This window comes from Netta rufina, assembly GCF_964035555.1.
Source record: "Netta rufina genome assembly, chromosome: 10".
NCBI lineage: Eukaryota > Metazoa > Chordata > Aves > Anseriformes > Anatidae > Netta > Netta rufina.
Window position 1 is genome coordinate 3,380,144 of NC_140133.1, and position 19,688 is coordinate 3,399,831.

The 19,688-nt window shown below is 45.3% G+C and overlaps 1 protein-coding gene across 1 annotated transcript in view; it reads left to right on the forward strand.

Moving 5' to 3' along the window:
* Positions 1-3,426: 3,426 nt before the first annotated feature.
* The window catches only part of FGD3 (FYVE, RhoGEF and PH domain containing 3), a gene marked incomplete at its 5' end in the record, with an annotated part of 109,560 nt that continues 93,298 nt past the window's right edge, over positions 3,427-19,688 (forward strand). Inside the window, one exon of the mRNA XM_084292619.1 lies at positions 3,427-3,562. Coding sequence (XP_084148745.1) covers positions 3,427-3,562 — 136 coding nt within the window. The remainder of the gene's footprint in view (positions 3,563-19,688) is intronic.

Genomic DNA, 19,688 nt, shown 5'->3' on the forward strand with positions numbered 1-19,688 from the left:
CTTTTACCCTCAACATTTATCTTTCCTGGACATGCAATGGTAATCCGTATTTAACACCAAAGCCTTCCATCAGTGAGAATTAATTTGTGTTGAAAGCATTCCTCTTGTAAAATAATTTTAATTCATTATGATAGTCAGCTTTTTGCTTTTTGAAGGGAGGAAAAAATGAGTATTTGCTTGAACTTTACTAACTGCTTGTGTTGCATTTATTGACCTTTTTGCACTAGACATTAAGGGTTTGAAAGTATCCCATGATAAAGGCAATATTCAAGAGTTATTGCCCAGTGCTTCAAAGCTAAGAGGAAGAAGTATATTGTACTGGGTACAAAGTGCAATTTGCATTTGCAAATAAGATTTAATAAAACTAAGACCTTATGGTGCTCAGCAAGATCCAGTTCAATACAGAAGATTGCTAACCAGTTTCTGTTCTATTTAATAGAGGCTTTGACTTCTTTGAGATTAAGCCTGAGAACAGCAGAAATGGCAGAAATGTTGACAAGAGGGACTTGTTCCCATTATGACTTCCTTCATGAGAGACTGAAGGGAAATAGCTAGGGTGCCTCAGATAGTCATGCTAGGAGGAAAGGGCTTAGCATAGCTGGATATGGATCTACAGCTTGCAACTCAGCAAAAGGTTGAGTGCTGTGCTTTTACTCAAACTGTGCCCCAAAGCACAATCCCAGGTTTTGTTCCCCGTACTTTTAAATGACTGAATTCCTCTCAATTCAGGGGGAAAAATAAAGCAACTACACAATATTCAGAGGAAGTGTCCCTTCCTGTTACAAAACCAATTCTGTAGCAGTTTTGCTTTTTCAGCCTATCTTCCCAGTAGCTTTTATTCCTTCAACTCCTTAGCAGAGTTGCAAAAAAGAGTACTTCTTTTATTTGTTGCTTATCTACTGATATTGCTCTCTGACTCCACATTACTTACCTTGGTTGAAGACATAGCTTATTCTTAGATTTAAAGAAACTTACACTGGCCCTTTGTTACAATCCTGGTTGGCCAAAAGTAATGGCCACAAATTAATGTTTACTTAAATTGTAAACTCCCTCCAGAATTACTCATTGAATTCAACAGGTTCTGGTCAGAGATGCAAATTAAATACTGCCCATGCCCAGACCATAAAAGTTGAGAGTACCTACAATAAAAAATGCTCTAATTGACTGAAAGAAACAATGAGACCAAAATGTTGGGTAGGATGGCGCAAGAAGCGGATGGAAATAAATCAATCATTTTATTAAAGAACGATGGTTATTTGTAATGGTGCTATACCTAAATATATGCCTAAAATAAACACTTATTTGTCTTAGCTTTATGCATTATGGTATGGACTTCATTTTGTTTAGAGCAAAGAACCTGGATAATTTCCAACAATTTTTAAGCCTGTTTTTGTTGCTGAGCATCAGTCCTATATGATAAGCATGTAACAATAACTGGTAAGCTGTGATCTGCTCTGATGAAAGTACTTCAGAGAGGAGCTGTCTCATTATTCTAAAGGACAGGACTAATTTCATATACAGGAAGGAGTTTAATCTCTGGAAGAGTTGATTGTATGTTAAATTCCTATATTAATGCTTTGAGGCTGGTCTTGAAATACATCTTACAGATGTGATTTCAAAAGAAACATCAAGAAATCCAGGCTGGCTCCTTACTGATGAATTTCCTTCAGGCCTCCTTAGTCTGGTTTAACTGGACCTTATTCATGGATTTACTCTAGAACAGCTAGTCTTTTTATTTGGGAATAATTAGTCCAAAGAAATCCATTTTATGAATTTCATTACAATAACGTTCTTCTGCTCCACCACAATATTAAAGTTACTCAAAACCGTATTTCCATGATGGGGCCTGCATCACGGCTAGTTAGTTGTTTCAGGGAAAAGATAAGGAGCAAAGATTGATTATTGGGTAATGAAAAATAGACTAAAGCCTAATATAGTTAATTTCTGAATTTACTGTTTTGCATTTTTTCCTAAGGGGAAATGCCTTTGGGAAGACAGTTTTCTCATTTTTGTTCTTTGCAGATAAACTGTTTGATATGCATTTTTAAGCTTAATTTGGTTGTTTTGCTTGGTATTATTCAGTCCTTGCAATGAGTGGTTGACGATCTTACCTCTCAGAAAGCTGTCCTTTAAACATGTACTTCATCTGAAGACAGGGTTTTAGCGTGGCTATAGCACACCCTCTGCAGAAGGGCCACTCTGACCACATGAGTGATGCTTCATCAGCACAGCATTAATGCCCCGTTGCCTGTGAAGGACAGCATCACCCTTCAGTTCCTGGCACATTCTTCTCCCTGACAAAGACACAGAGCAGTGAGTCAGTCCTGGTCTGCCTTTTCAAGAAGCTCTGAAACGACATATGGTTTGGTGTGGCTTTCTGGGAGGTGAGCAGCGTTTGGTTGTCTGAGGGGACTGCACAACAGGGCTCATATTCTCTTTGCTTTCCACTGAAGATGTAAGGGAAAGGGCAGCAGTTTGGGGAGCCATCCTCAGCCCTGGGACAGATGCTTTCAGCTTGGCCCTGCCACATGCCCAATAGCCACCCTCAGCAGCTGCACGAAGAGCTTTTGGCACTGATGGCAACAGCTGGTGTGGGAGCTGGGAGCCTTGTGAAGCTGAGGAGCAGCTGAGGGAGTTGGCGTTGTTTAGTCTGGAGGAGGCTCAGGGAGACCTTATTGCTCTCTACACCTGCCTGAAAGGAAGGTGTGGGGAGCTGGGGGTCGGCCTCTTCTCACAGATAACTAGTGATAGAACAAGGGGGAACGGCCTCAAGTTGCGCCAGGGGAGGATCAGGTTGGAAATGAGGAGACGTTTCTGCTCAGAAACAGCAGTCAGGCACTGGGACGGGTTGCCCAGGGAGGTGGTGGCGTCCCCGTCCCTGGGGGTGTTCAAGGAAAGGTTGGACATGGCGCTTGGGGACATGGTTCAGTGGGTGACACTGGTGGTAGGGGGGTGGCTGGAACAGATGATCTTGGAGGGCTTTTCCAACTCAATGGTTCCGCCATCCAAACAACAGGGCGGCAGGGCTTCGCCCTGGGCCGCCTCAGGATGGATCAAACCCGTCAGGCGGGGCAGCCCGCGGTCCCGGGCGGCAGCCGCGCCTCCGGGAGGCGGCCACGGCGCTGCTCTGAGGAGCCCGGAGCCCGGCAGCGCCGTCCCCCGGCCCCGGGGCGCTCCCTTCCCCTCCGCCGCCGCCGGCCGGGCCGCGAGGGACGGGACGGGGCGGGGAGGCGTGAGGGGGCTTCACCGCCCCGCCGCGGCCTGCGGGCACGAAGCGCCAGGCCGGCGGGGCGATCCCATCCCATCCCCTGCCCTCCGCTCCCCTCCCCGCCCGGGCCGCGCCGTGCCGAGGCGGGCGGCAGGAGCCCCTCCCGCCTCCGCCGCCTTCAGGGGCGCCTCGTCCCGCTGGCGGCGCCTCACGGCGCGATGCAGCTGCAGTGGGAGGGAGAGGAAACCCACCCCCCTCGCCCGGCGGCCGCCTTTGTAACCGCGCAGCCCGGCCCGACTCGCAGCGGCTCGGCGAGCGCCGGAGCGCGGCGGCGGGAGCAGATGGAGCCGGAGGGTAAGGCTGCGACCCCGGGCAGGGCCGGGCCGGGCCCCCGCGGGGCTGCTCCGGGCGGGCTCCGCGCCGCGCCCGCTGAGTCCTCGGCGGGGCTCGGGCTGCCCGGGCCGGCGGGGAACTTCTTTCTCTCCCCTCCTGCCTCTCTGCTTCTCCCTCCTCCTCCTCCGGCAGCGCGCCCGTGCCCAGCTCCGAGCCCTTCTCCGCGGGGCGAGACCCTGGCGGGAGGCCCCCGGCTGCAGCCCGGGCTCCGGCCGCGTTTTGGGGCGCCCCGGGGGCTGGCGGCAGGGCCCCGAGCCCGTCCCGCGGCGGCTGACAATGCCCGGGGACCGCGGCTCTGCGTGGATGCGGTCCTGAGCCGCGCGAATGTATTTTTAGGTCTCCTAAAACCACATAAAACCCGTCCTGTTAAACACTTATTTTGGTAAGGCTATTATTAACGGCACAGATCAAATTTGTTTCCTGCCAATCCATATTTAGGCACTCGTGAAATGCCAAGTTTTTTCTCCGCTCTCTCCTTTTTAAATACCTTTTGGAGCTGTTAGTAGTTATAATGTAAACCATTTCTAGTTGCAAATTGGAAACCTCTGAGCCATAATGGTCTGTTGCATTTAGCTGGCTGGCTCTTGTAAGCTCTACATTCTCATGCAAAAAAAAAAAAAAAAAAAAAAAAAAGCCAAAAAAACCTTACGAGATTCATGTTTTAAAAATTGGCTGCATACATACATCGTAGCTGTTTTTTAAACCTCAGTACCTAAGTCACATTTTCCATTCCAAGCATTGAGAGTGGTTAAACTGTGTTAAAGGGATAGCTCTACCTTGGTTCCTGTGCGAGCTTTGGGGAATTTTAGCACAAAGGAAAATGGCTCTACAATGTAGCAGAACTGTGGGCTAGCGCTTCTCGCAGTGCCTGAAACACAGCAGCACCGAGGAGTGAAAGGGACTATTGGCAATTGTTAATGGCCAGAATTGGGTTTGTTGTCCATGCGGAGAGGCGTACAGAATGTAAACGGGATACATCTGGTGACGAACACACTGATAAAAATATTTTTTTACATTCTTTAAGATGTACATTTGTACTAGTAAGCCAGCTTTCACACCATTAGGAATTAGAATGCTTTACTTATACAGATGATATTCAAGCTAGCAGAACCGTGTTTATAAAGTCATAATAAGCGAACTGGGTTTGTTCGTATATCTCCTTAGCTTAATAAAGCTAGAGAAAAATGATAAAAATAAAATTGAATTTAAATTAGTTCCTTCTTTTGAAGAAATAAATCCTTGTGTTGTACAAATGCAGTTTCTCTTCTGCCCTACTTCTTGGGCAGGTAAAGCCTGGATCAACCCAAGAAAGATCACAGTGAGTTGCAGACCTGCTGAGATTTACCGTCTGCCCTGGCTTCAGGGCTATTCAGACAATCTGACTCCTGGTATCTCCTGGGCTACTCTGGTACTGCAGTATGTTAAGCTTGGAGACGGTCTTCCTGTGTGGATTTGAGCCTGCAGGAGGTGACCAGGGATACCTGTGTTAGAGGCTGTGTTAGCAGCCTCTCCGTGAGTTACAGAAGGCTCCCAAGTTAGCCACTGGTAGGTAGGTGCTCTAACTACCCCACCGTATCACGAATGTGTAGCTTTGTTGGCTGTGGTTGTCTTCAGGGAGTAAGAGAGAGTTATTTCTGTTTGCCAAGTTACAGCACCTACAGTGTGGTGATCTAACTCACATCTGTAGATGCTAACCTTGCTCCTGATCAAATGTGTCCTGCTCACGTCATTCCTGAAGGGGGCTGGAAGTGGAGTACCCTTCAGTGCGGCTCCTGGCATTTAAATGTACGTCTAGAACACTTGCTGAAAATGAATCTAGGACCCTGTCTTCCTGAGGAACTCTGTCTCTTTATAGATACATAAGATAGGAGATCCTTAAGGCATCTTCCACAGAGATGATAAAGAAAGATGGGGGATGGTAGTAGGCTACCCTTTCCTTAAGGAAATCTAGCGTGGTCTAGCAGTGCCACAGGAACTACTGACCTGGAAAACTCTTGTGGATGCCCCCTGTACCACATCACTTGAGGCAATAATGTGCAAAGAGTTTGGGACTTGAAAGCTTATTTGGTCTTGAAGTGACTCAGAGATGGAGGAAAGGATGTTCATACCAGTGAAAATGATGAAATCAACAGAGAGCACTGAAAATCCTTGTGGCTTCTTGTGTGGGATGAGCTTCTGTAGCATGCTCAGAAAGGAGGAAGAGTGTCTGAGGCCAGTAGCAGTGGGAGCAGGTTGCTGAGGCACTGGGGCTCCAGGAGGAAAGGCATGGGAAGTCAGAGTCCAAGGTGATGATTTTTCCCTTGTGCATTCTTTGCATTGTGATATTTTCAAGATGGGCTCTGTGACCTTTTCCCCCCATAAGCAACGTGAGATTTTTATGCTGCAAGCTCAGTGATTAAGTTGTTAGGCGTTTGGTTTGGAGGAAGCCTTGCTCTCAAGCAACCTGCATGGGGTGGTGTGGTTTGGGGACTGCTGCCTTCTGAAAGCCTACCTAAAATTTGTGCGTTTTCCACTCGTTTTCAGCGCCTAACATCCTTAAGGCAGTCTTTAGGAGCAGCTTTGTCCTGCATGAACCATTGAGCGGGTTTGATGGGCACTGGGTGAACGCTCTTGTTCCTGACTGAGGTTGATCTGCTTCTACAGCCCTTACTCAATGATAATTGATATATTGCTTTCAAAGTGTTTGTACCTACTTTTGTTTTAGGTGTCTTGTTAAGTTTATCAGACTCCAGTCACATTGATGCAAGTAGTCCTCCTCTGGTTAGTGTGCCCGAGTAGCCTGTGTGAGATCTGAGAGGACAGCAAGTGTTGATGTAACCATGATGTGATTAATGCTTTGTTTCCTCTCTGTATGCTGGCTCCTACTAAAGCAGCTGTAAACTTTTAGAATGCATTTGAATAAGATTCATTTGCTTCTTCAAGCTGTTTGGTAAACAATTTCAATATTTTTCTTTCATTAAATACTCAAAACTCAATTTAAAACTATTTAAAAGGGGTGGCAGGTAAAAAGTAACAAATACTTCCAGTTCCTGGGGCTGAATACAGAAACTGTACTGGGGCTTTGGGCTGTTGGCTACCTGCATGTTAACTTGTTGGGGTGGAATAAAGAGTGTTGCAGATTAAAAGCAGTAATAACTACTGTGGTATTTGTTTTTGTTGGCGTTATCAAATTTTAATGTGAAAATGAATGTTTCACTTGAGAGACCCTGGTTTACAATCATCGCATCATGATGAATATTGATACCATTTGCAAATATCTCTCCTCTTCCAAACCCTCCGAACTAGCTGAAAGCTCCCCTGAAGTAAGAAATCAACGTCGTGTATTTTTCAGACGTGGGAACAAAGACAGAGGACTTGAGATAGTTCATTTCATCTCAGGCTAAGGAACAAGTGAGGGAGGAGGGAGGCTGTGAGGGGGGTGTTTGAGCTCCTCAGCTGGTTCCTTCTGTGGGGGCAGCTGTCGAGCCAGGCTGCCTGCTCGCCACTAGCTCTCAGAAGAAAACTCAGATTTTCGTGCCCCCTGCCCGTCCCGGCAGTAGGCACTGCGCCTGGCTGCCCCCAGCCTCCAGGCACGGCACCCCCGACCCCCACCATGAAAATCCACCATGAAATTGGGGGTGGATGTCTGCAGATCGGCGTTGCGTTCTCTGGAGCGTACAGTAATGGGGAGGCAGTCCTGGCAAGAGACTCCGGCTGGTTTGGAGGTTATGAGTAGTGAAATTTGAGAAGGCCTTTGTTGGTGTAACAATCGTGGAGGTACACGGGGAAGTGCTTGCAGGGGAACTTTTTCCCCCTCCCTCCTGTTCCCCGTCCTGTTCCGTAGCCATCGCCTAAAAGAGAGGTTTAGTATCACCGTATCTGCATTTTGCTCCTTGCAGTGTCTTAAAACTTTACGAGGCTTTGTGTCTTCTTTCTCAGTAAGCGGCTCTGCGCTTTGTCTGTACTCAGTATCTCTACGAGTTTCTGGTGCTGAGGTTCTGCGTGTTTGCTGTATCGCGGTGCCGGGGACGCTGTACCAGCAGCACAGAGGAGAAGTGGTGATGACTGTCCTCTCCTGCAGCACTAGATGGAGATTCAGCCTGATGCTCATCTCCGTTCCTGCACTGGCACGGACGTTGCTTTTCCTGGCAGCAGTCACTGTGCGCTTCTATGAGAAATACCCAGGGAGTGCTGCTGGGACCCGGCTTCTCAGTAATGGCATTATTTACAGCACGTTGCCTCTGTGGTCCCTGACCACTACCCCTCCAAGCACTTTTCTTCCTGCTTTTTCTTCTCGTGTCACTGACTTGTGCTGCTATTTTGGTCTTTGTGCAAAACGCAAGAGTTTATTGGTGTTACCCACTTCCTTGTTCTCGGGGCTGCGCTTGGTTATTTTGCCAGGCTGCAGACCCTGGTATGGGACAGCGAGCTGGTGATGGAGCGAGTGGGCTGGGCAACTGGGCAGGAAGGCTGGGAGAGGGGGAATTTACAAAGGAAAACCTCAGTCATCTTGTCCAGGATTCTCTTTGTGGCCTTTAGGGTGCTCCAAGAGGTGGTTTCATGAACTCGACACCCCCAGAAGCTCCGTTAACAGAGCCCAGGTACCTGCATTGGGGCCAGACTGCCCGCGTACCCCTTCAGGGTCTCTTTCATGAATATCTCTCTGTATGTTCAGAGCAGATTGCTTTTCCCTCGTGTTTTGCTTGCCATGACACACGCTGGGAAGTCGCGGTTTGTCGTCACATGGCATCCCCGGGTGGCTGGGCAGCCCTTCCTGGCTCCCACTCTGCAGTTTTGCTGGGCAGTAATAGCCTAGGGAAGGAGCTTTTTGTGCCTTGAAGAAATCTGTTGAGCACTGAGACAGCTTTTGTGTCTTTTAAAGACGCTGGTGACTTTCTTGAGTGCTCAGAGTTGTTAAAAGCAAGAACAGCCATTTCTAAGTTTTCAAATTGCACAGGCTCGCACAGCGCGCTTCAATGCTAGCAGTATTGATTGCTGCTCTGAAGCGAGCTCTTGACGTTGAGTAAGAAGCTGTCATCAGGCAGTGAATGGAATAATGTACGATTCATGGTCTTCAAATCTGTTATTAGTAGTAGGAAAAGGCATTTCCTTGGATGACAGAATCCTGAAGGCGTTAACAGAGAGGGATGGAGCAGACCACAGGAAACGGCTGCGAGAGGCAGGGAACTGTTAAACATTTCAGGCCTTCGTGGATTTCAGTGCGGACAAAAATAGTTATATGATTGAAATGATGTGTTAAAGTGCTGCAGCTTTGCTTTTTGAAATGTAATTCTTCCAGTTCTTGAATTTCTTTGGAGATTGATTTAATCCGTTTTAGAAAGTCTTTGGCTTAATGAAGATTCAGGTAGAGAATATTTTTGTGCTAGACTGACTGAATTAATCTTGCATTATATTTGTTGGTTTTCTCTCTTGAAGCACTTTGAGTATTCTGTGGCTGAAGTACACAGAGACACAGCTTTCAGCGTAGCTGCCTTTGCTGCTGCTTTATGGTACTTATTGATCTGGTTAATTAATGTGTAAGGCTAAAACCCGGAGACTTTGGACTCTGGTGAGACGTCAGCCTATTACTGGAAACCCAACCTACATCCTTCGGACGGAGCATTTGGGTTCAGTTCATACGTGTAGCGTGCACATCTTTACACATTGCACTGCCAATCTGTACGGGGAGTTTTGGAGGCTACCCGCATTCATATTAAAAAAAATCTGATTTCCAAAAGTCCAAAGAGCCTGGTAGTCCCAGTATTTTTTTGGAAGGCAGGGAGACATCTAAATATCCCTTGGATGTCAGAGGTTTCTCCTGTTTATTTTAGACTTCTGAAAAGCAGGCAGGTGTCTAACTATAATGAAGGAATTTAACACTGGGCCCTAGTTTTTCTAAACTCTTGGCCCCTCCTTATTCTTTCTTTTTGAGCTTGCAGGCTCTGAGCAGAAATTCTCTCTTGGTAACGTAACCCTGAGCAAATATTTACATTCATGAGATTCTTGCTACTTCAGCAATCGTTTTGGACCTTGAGGTTGGAACAGGGTGAAAGTTACTGTACCAAACACCGGGGCTGGGAAGGGAGGCCTGGAGGGGCTGCCAGATGTGGATTTACCATGTGTGGGAAGAATCACCTGTTCAATGTGCCTCAGTTGTCACTCCACAAACACTGCTGCGCTCCCAGGTAAGCTCTGCAGAGAGATGATGTTACCTGCCGCTGTCCCTGTGCGTATCTGAAGGGTGCTCATGATGTGAATTTCACCCACATCTTCACAAGGACGGAGAAAAAAGATTGAGTTAAACTGAAGTGAACGGAGGGGAAGGGAAGACTGAAGTGGAAAGGAAGGAAAAGGTGGTAAGTAAAATGCAAAAAACCTGGGCAGACACTGAAAGTTTGAGGGAAGTGTCTTTGAAATTAACCTATGGATGTTTCAGAGGTAAAAGAAAGATGGTCCAGGGTACAGAACAATAAGAACTGGATGAACAGGCCAAATGAGGAGTTATTTATGGATTTTGTCCGTTGTTACATCCTCCTAAAATGATGATGGAAGTGCCGCCAGACGTCTGCCTCCCATGTGTTTGTTTTCTGGCTGCTGTTGGTGCCCCTCAGCACGCCCTGTGCCGAGGAGCATGGGGATGATGCTTCTTGGACAGCGAGGTGGCGGCCGGGCAGGACCTGTGCAGCCAGCACACCACGTCCAGCTCTTTCAGGTTTTAGGCACGGGGTGCTGAGTGCTGATTTGCTACAGACTCACTCAGAGTACAAATTCATTCAAAACTCTTCAACCTCGCTTGGTGCTGGCCAGCTCTTACCTGTCGTCCTCCACCGGGCGTGAAAGCACGAAGGCAGCACAAACCACGCATTGTGTTCCCTGGTGAATTTGACAGAAGTGGGATTGTGCCCCTGCAGTCAGGTTTGTGCTGGTGGTTGACCCGGCTCTGCCCAGATCTCCCGGAGCCGTGGCTGAATGCACAGTAACTCGCAGTGATTAAAGGTCTAGCCCCTGGGCTGCAGCAGCACATAGCTACATGTTGGAACGGTTACTCTTTGCATTGAAGTAGCATGTATGGTTTTGCTATTTAAATTTTTCCCCCTTTTTCCTGTTTGTTGAATATCTGCAAAGCCCTGGGTTGGGGGTGGATGAATTTGCCCAGAGGAAAATCTCAGCTTTCCAATTTCCTGTTGGAGCCAGGTGTGCCACCTCCGTGCACTGCTCGCACCGGCTGCGGGAGTTGTTCGCTTGGGCTGAGGTTTCCCATGGAGAAACAAACAGTGCTGCCTGCTGAGCCCTTCTGTATCTGTTTTACTAATCGCTATTGAAATTCTTACAGCCAGCTTCTGACTTGTAAAAATACAGAGCCAAATACGGAAGGTGGGGGGGAACAACAGCTCCCCATTATTAGGCAGGGCAGAAATTAATTTCTTAAATGTATTTTCAGCTTGGCCAAGTATGTGTCTTGCTTTGCCATTCCTAGTGTATTAATGAAGCTGCAAGTGTACACAGGTGACCAGCCAGGGGAGAGTAAGGTTTCCTCAAAATAAAAAAAAAATAAAAAATAAAGCCTGCCTCATCCATACTTTCTGGAATTGCTGGAATTGGGTAGTTGGTCTTAGTTATGGCTGCTTGATTTTGATGGTTGTGCAGTCAGAAAAGTTGCTTCACTTAGGATGTGGAACAGATGCTATTCCTGCTCACTTGAAAGACAAGACACCAAGACACTTTTTTTTTTTTTTTTTTTTTGCATTTGTTTCTCAAACCATGCAAGTCCAACCTTCTTGTTAGGACAAAGAAACCATGCAAGTGGATATTGAGGGTAAAGGAACTGATGTGTTGCTGGTTGTTGGTTTAGACCGGGGTGTGAGCTCTGCCAGTGGCCACAGCCACCGTATTGGACACAAGAAAACCTGCAGCTAACAGCTGGGGCTATAGCAGGCACCAAGAGATGGTTTTGCTTTTTTCTTCTCCTGTCTAGTCTGCACTCCTAATTATTTAAAGATTGGACTGTGTCTTAAAGCAGGAGGGTTCATCAACTCCCCAAACTATTGGCCTCCACTGAAATAGGAAACCTTTTATAGTTGTTAATAGATTTAGGATTGCTAATATGTAGTTAATAAACAAATAAACAACAACAAAAAGAGGAAAAAAGGTACCTCCGGTAATACCCACGGAAATGCATTTCTAGCTGGTGAGTACTGCAGGCTGACACCTTCACCCCTGGGGAATGGGTTCCACTGTTGGTCTTTTCAGGACATAGAAACAAAAAAACAACTCGCTGCTGCGATTTCTGGTTTAGCTCTGATTTGTTAGGTATTCTGATTCTACTTGTAAAGCAAGCATAGACAGAGTGGTGCAGGCATTGCATCTACTGTCAGGATACAGGGAGGTGGGGAGTGCACAGCCGTGCTGGTGTGTGTCCAGGCAAAGTCCTGCCTTTTGAATCCAAACTGACTCTCCCAGCGCAGTAAGAAATGTGTAGGTAAATCACCTCCTTCTGTGGATGAAACTCAAACCCCACAGTTTTTCTCTGAGCTTTCCCAGTCGCCTCTTTGTCCCACTCCAGGATGACCGAGGAAGCCCAGTACGCCTCTGATGCGGAGAAGTGTCAGCCTCCCACTTGCTTTTTCCATTTCCCGCTGTTGTTGCTCTCGCACCTTTCCTGTCATCTCATGCTTCTGTGATGCCTTAAGCCTTCAGGATATTCCTCCTGAAATCTCTTTCCAAGATGTGTTTATGTCACACCATCTTCTTGGCTAACAATGTATGTTAAAAATTAATCAAAACTGAGCTGTTACGGCTATGGGCTAACCTAGCATTGAGCTTCGGAGCCTTCCGGCGGCCAGATAGCACACGTGCACGTCTGTGCCTGCAGCCTTCGGAGATTTTGGGCTTGGGTCCAGCTAAGGTGGATCATGTGCACGCAGTCTTGTTAGCTGCCTAATCGTGCTGCTGTTTCCATTTTTTTTTTTTTCTTTTTTCTTCCCAGAATTTAAGTTCCTCTGTCTTGCAATGGAAAAAACAACCTTATGTATTAAATCAGACTTGTGAGCGTGTAGGCTCTGGGTGTAGCATGCAGAGTTCTGGGTGTGGTGACACGATAAGCAGCGAAGCTGATCATCCCTGCCATTCCATAGAACTGCACATCATATGTGGGGTCCCTTGGGGCCTTGCTGAGGAGGCGCTCACACTGGAAACGGATTTTGACTTCACCAAGAAGGGGGGGAAAAACGATGAAGCCTCATCTAATACACATGTAATTAGTAAACAGATGTTTCATATTGATCTGACTTTTGAAATGCATTAAAGATTTCTAACCATCATGTGTCTTACTTGTAAAACTACTGCAAAGTCATCATTTGTACTGAAAGCCTTAAAATACTTTTTGTAAAAGTTTTTTTTTTTTTTTTTCTTCTTTTATCTTTTTATTTTTTATTTTAAAGCTGGTGATCCTGACTGCAGTGGTGTCCCCTTTCTGAAAAGGCATAGGGCAGGCCTTAAAATCAAAATCATTTTTCAGTCTGGCATAATAATATGGAAGAGAAGATTGTCATTTATTTCACTTGGAAGTGCGGTATGCCGAGTGCTCTATTTCTCTGTTTTTCAGCAACTTTGGTGTTAAAAGACTGTGCCTGGAGGAATTTTACATTTTTGCCCTTGATGCTTTGCTGCCAGATATTGAGGGGAGGTCACATGTGAAGGGATTAACAGAGGACAGAGCAAGATAAAGCCTTGTCTGAGCAGGCGGTACTTTTCATGGGTATTGATTCTTCTGGGATGTCTTTTAATGGCAGTGGATAAGTAGCACAGGTCTAGGGCTGATCAGACATATTGTATGCCTTTCAAAAAAGAGAATGTCTGACAGACACTTACAGAAAAGGGAACCTTCACTGGAAATATTGGTGGTGCTGCCCAATATACTGTTAGGTTTATATGCGGAGTTGTGCTTAAAATGCTGCTGCTGCTTTATATGTGTTTGGCTGGTGCTACGGTTGGGTGATAGACTCACAGAAATGTGCATAGCGAGTGAAAGTACTTTCTGCTGCTTATTATGTCTGGAATAAAAAATGTAATAAGATTTTTCTTCATTAAGATTGTATGTAGCAAGTAGGTTTGGTTTTCTGTGTTAAGAATGTGCAGAAACTGGGTGTAGATTGTAATGTTAGATTATGTTTTCTTGTTTTGGCTCTGTTTTTTGTTTTTGTTTTTTTAGTTTGAGTTTTCAGTGATGAAAAAGTGCTTGCCATGTCTTTAGCCAGCACTTAAATTGACTCTGAATTCGCCCCCATCCCCTGCACCCAGCTGGGCTCTTCAAAATGGTACATAGGACTTGATTCTTCATTTGAACTTGCTGGTGTTGACGCTGGGATTAAACTGCAGCGTCTGATTTTTTTTTTTTTTTCTCCTTTTAAAACCTGGTAAATGTAGTTTTAAGAGCTCCATGCTGGATCTCACAATTGCAGGATTTGAGTTAGATTGTTTAAACAAAAAAACAACAAAAACTGGAAGTCTGCAATTTTTCTGTGTTGTTGTTTTTACGTTTATTTAATGGCAGTCATGATAAAGTATGATTTATGTAGGGTTTGTAGCATAGACTTTGCAGTGGATTTCTACAAGCAGAATTTTAGAGGGCTTAGAAGTGTTTGTAGGAGTTAGATAATGGTGGTATTTGGTGCTGTGCCCTGGCTGAAATATGCAGCGCATGAAGTAAAGATGCTGAGATAGCTGCTCTCCTACTTGGGGCTGGACTAAACGGGACAGCAGTGCTGCTCGCCTTTCAGGTGCACCCGTTAAATCTGTTCCCCGTGTAGCCCAAATGTAAGGGCTAAAATCAAGGTAAATACTACTCCAGGTTTTGTTGACTACTGAAATACATGTAAATCTCATGTATTTCTATGAATGTACTTACTTGCAGCACGATCCCTTCTTGAGAACTGTCATGAGTGTGATTTCCTTCCCACTGAGGATGTTTCTTTCAGTACTGACAACTGTGCTCTAAATATTTGGTGCAACCCAGCAGATTCATGCTCCATCAGGCAAACCTGTTTCCAAATCCGTTCGAGGGACGGTAACTTGTCCAGAATGTTAATGCAAACACTTTTAGTTTCTTCCTTCCTTCAACTTCTGTCACACTGCTGATGTAAAAATAACTATTTGTGTTTAAATTTGAACAACTGTTTCATTTTGCTTGTCTCCAAATTTAGGAGCTCCTCCTAAAGCTCTCTTCTGCAAAGTGAGCTTGTTAGATGGTCAGGAGCTGGCTGCTCAGGGCCGCATGAAGGTCTGCTGCCTGTGAAGCAGTGTCTTTGTTATGAGTACTGGGTTTGAAGGGTTGTTTATCAGTGTCTTGTCAGGAAAAAAAGATTCTTCGGAGTTCATGGGGATTCAGTATATTCCCTTGTGATTACGTCCAGTTTTGCAAGGATATTGGTATTTATGTTGCTGAAGTCTGGGTCGTAAGTGTGCACAGAGATCTGTAACAGCTGCATGAAGAACCAAGCTCAGAGATCCTTGCAAGTCGTGTTGCAAGTTTTCTCTGTGTCCAAATGTTGCTTAATCCTTAAATCATTTTAAAATTGTTTGAGGATATAGCTAGTAAACTAATGTCATAATTTAACATCTAGGGTGCCCAACGGTTAATCACTTTCTTTAACATACCATTATTATTAGATGAAAGCTGTGCTATTCTAAGCTGTTTTTCTGCTATCTTTTCCACTCTAATTAAGGTTTGATATGGATTTTATCATCTAGGTGGCATGATGGACTTTGGTCAATAACAGCAGGAAATGACAGGGACAAGCTCTCACTCTGTGTTACACCCTCTGTTCCACTGTGAAAATAAATGTAGGAACAAACCCTTTTCTCTTTCACTTTTTTTTTTCCCCTCCCCCTCTTTGTGAGATGGGTGAGAGTTCATTGCAATGGAAATCAGTTCAAGAGGCTCCGCTTAGGGTTCTCCCTGTGAAGGACATTAATAGATCTAGAAAAACTAGATTTCTTTGAACTTGGGAGATGTTGTTTTATATGAAATTGTAGGAGATGGGGAAAACTGCAGCAGTCAAAGCTATCTGTCATTCTGGTGAATGTACAATGGTATATAATCAGTGGCTTAGGGGGATACGTATATAAGGGTAGTGGGAAAAGTAACTTGCTGGATCCTGAAGAATAGGAAGATTTGGGTTCTGTAAAGGAAAGGAGCTTTACAATGACTTTATTAAATGGGAAATGCTCCCAAGTGCTGACTCCCTGCTCCAGTTCTCGGGGTCTCACTGGGAGTCCAAGTGGTAGCAGAGGTTGTCTTGGCATCGTGTGACTGCTAATTAGTGCTAGCAGAAGAAAAGCATTTTCTGCTGCATTTCTGCTGCAGATCACTAGTGCTTTGCTGGTGTTGCAGGAAGCTCCTAATTGTTAATGTTGTTAGGAATGCTTTTCTTCTTCTTCCCTCCCCTCCCTCTTACATTGCGAGCCTGAGTTACTACTGTGCTGGCAGATAGCATACTTGGCACTGACAATAAAGGCAACACTAGAAAGATTTGTATTCAAGGAATCTGTAAGATGTATGTCAGAAGAAGGTTTCTTTAGCTGGGAGCTGGTGCTTGGTGGAGTTCTGTCTGTTTGTACAGAATAAACTGGTGTTTGAGTCCTCAGAAGACCACAGATCTCTTCTGCTGGAAAAAGTGGGTGTTGTAGGAAACTCTAGATATAGCCATGCTAATTCTCGTAAATCTCTCAGCTTCTTTCCATGCCCCTAAACATAGGGTTTGCAATCCCTAATGGGGTATGAAGACACCGCATTGAAGTGGCTTTACTTGGCAGTGGATTAAGACATTCTGGGGCCTTGAGCTGTAACACAACTTGGTTCTGGCACCATCACTGCGCTGCAGTTCTTGGCAGAGGGCTCCTCTTATCATATAAGTGGAGTTAGGAGCTTTTTATCCTGCTAGGACTAATAGCAACACCATATCTTCACCTCAGAGCAGCAATGGCACATATGCATGGGGCAGCACACAAAGTATTACCTGCCCTTTTTTCTTTTTTCTTTTTTTGAAAGGAAGCATTTAATCCTTTGTAGTTACCTAAATATTTATGGGTTCCACCCAAAACAGTTGGGTTTGGGTTGATGAGGTTACTGAGGGGTAAGATGCTGCTCATGTGACTATTGTTTCAGCTTTTTCTGCCATTAGGCAACCTACATTTTGCATTTAAACACTTTACAGTTTTTAATCAGGAGAGCTAGAAGCTTGCCTTGTCTTAAGTACTGACTTACACCGTATAATTTAAACAAGTGAAGCTTTAGATGTTAGTATACAGGACTTGCACTTTAATCTGACTGTGAATCATCCACCTTTGAATTGAACCTTGAGGTAATGCTTTTTGGTCTTTGTCAGCTCAGTTGGACTTCTGACAGTTATTGAGAAAGCTGGAGAAGAGGGTTGGCTTCGTTTCTTCTGATCTGTTGGAGCTTTTTGTCTCTTACCTCATCTGGGGCAGTTGAGGACTTTATTTGGAGTCGGTGGGGAAGATTTGAACCAACTGGAAAACACTGCTGGACTTGGGGGGCTCTGTTTTAAGGCTGCCCAGCAGCTGAGGTTGGATCTAGGTCAGCTTGTTACAGGTAAGACAGCTCTTTGCATGAAGAACAGGGTCTGTTAATGTTCTGGATAACCTTTAAGGTTTTAACTTGGTGTAGAAGTTTGCTTTCCTTCCCATAGCCTGGGTCATGTTCATAAGTGTTGTTGTGCTTGGGTTCCCTGTGGGGCAGTGCTGGGGGAAGACTGGGGAGGCACTGAGTATAAATCCCACAGAGTCTGTGGGGTATTTTTGTTCCCGTTGTTAGGAGCAGGGAGCAGTTCCAGCTGGTCATGTCCTTGTCATCAGTGTCACTATATGCATTCTTAGTTTTGAATGTTTTTAGTGTAATGCAGCCTGACAGAGGTGTGTCTGTGGAACCACACAGGTGTGGAGGACGCTGCACCTGCACTGCGAGTGCCTGAAGGGCTTTCACGTTCGGTCAGCGTCAGGTGGGCCTGGCGGACCCGGTGCCTGTCAGCCGCTGTTGTATGCTCGGATCTCTCCTCAGACACCTCTTCAGGTTTCATCTGCTCAGGAGGAGCTCAGCTTGCGTGCCCTGAGCCTGACGGAGCCACAAGCCAAGGTGCATAGGGTGAGCCCATCTGGGCGGCAGGCCTCGCAGGAGCTCTGGGCCAGGGGTGCGGTGCAGATGGCGGCGCCTCCCTGTCAGCCCCGTGTGGCAGGGCGAGGGTTGGGCCAAGTGGCGAGGCTCAAACGGAGCCTTAGCTGGGGCTGTCTGCCCAGCTCTGTGAAAAGAGTGGCAGAGGGTGGGTAGATTCGGTATCCAAAGTGTATGTACCTGTGGGGACAAAATGAAGTAGCGCGCCTTCTGCACCGTTAGGCATAGGGGTGTGAGGCGGACTGCCATCGGCAGAGTGGTGTGGGCTGGCTTTAGTCTCTCATGCAAGATGCTCTTGTCAGTGCTCACCACATTGATCTTTTGTTGATATGTGAACTTGACTGAGTCAAGCTCCGGCAGCCCTTGCCAAGCGAGCCCCTGTTGAGGAGGCTGTTTGGCCGGTCCTGATACCACAGTGGTCTCTCACGGCAGCTCTAGTGCTGTCAGTAGCCCCAGGAGCTCCCACAGCGAATGATGTTGTTTGAAAGGCCCCGTGGAAATGCTGCTGATTTTTTTGCTTTGTGATTTGATTAACACTTTTCATTTTCCTAAAAACTGGAATGTTTTGTAAAGGTGTCTGCCCAGGGTTTGCTTATCAAGTTTGCGGCTTATACAACGACTGTTTCAAAATCCATGTCCTTATTGCATTCGTACTGGGGCAGGAGAGGGGAAGTTGCTGTTAGAGCTGAAGTGTTAACCGTGTGACCAAAGTTAATCTTTTGGTGGTGATCCTGGCAAAGGCTACTGTTTTGTTTGTTTGTTTTCCCTTTAGCTTCATTAGCAGTTTGTTGTAGTCTCTCTTCTCTTTTTCACTCTCTCACCCATACTTCCCTTTGCTGCTAAGAAAGGAGATGTGTATGTGTATATTTTAATCCTGATGTCAAAGGGAGTTAACACTGATTTAGAGAGAAGATACCAAAATGTGTTGAAAAGCCACAAAAAGAAATAGGAAGTTTTGCTTCGAGTTAAGTATTTGCTCCTTTATTAGAGTATTGCAGCCCGCTTGGTCTTGATTACAGCATCTGAATTCTTTACCCCCTCCCCCATGAGGGGAAACAGTTTTGGGGTATCACTGATGGCCACTTCACCTTTAAAGCTCCAGCCTCACCTACTTACTTACACATCTCAGATTACACTTTTAAAAAAAGAAGAAAAAAATAAAAGGAATTTGACTATTTTTTTTTTTTCTCTTTTTGCTAGAGACAGCCAGCACCTCACAGGCTCAGGAAAAAGAACATTTTTTTTTTTTATATACAATTTATTTATACATCTGATGTTTTTGTTTTAAATAATGTGTGAGGTTACTTTAACCTTATTCCTGATGGATGAATGCTTTTCAGTAGGTTTCTAAGTTGTAGGTAACTGGTGTTTTCTGAATTTCATCTGGGTAAGTCAGTGAAGTACCTAGACATGTTGTGAGAGTCTTGGGGCTGTTCTGGTTGTAAACACCTGCACATGGTAGAGGTTTGTACTTCTATTATTTGCATCCCTGAGGCTGTAGGTAAGTGTTATCTCCTCTTCATTAGTTTATATTTAATCCCTCTAAAATATGCTTTAAATTAAGGTTACTTTTAGTGCAGTTCTGTGTCAATCCACCAGATGACACTTGGTGCTTAAAGATGAAAAGAAGATGGACAGTCTTGTATTAAGAGTGCTCTAGTCCTTAATTGATTTAAGAAAAAGAATCCAGGCATTTTATTTCCAGAATATTTTCTTGGAACTTGTAAAATCTTCAGTGTGAGTATCAAAAATGCTTATATGATATAGTTGTGCTTTTCCTGGTGGCTGTAAGAAAAGGAGATTGAGGGGAGATTTTTTTTTTTAATGAAGGCTTTGAATAAAATTAAGTGCAGAAGATAAAAAAAAATCATGATCACCTACTGATGAACTGATATGAGCAGTACTTGTTGAATGTGTGGT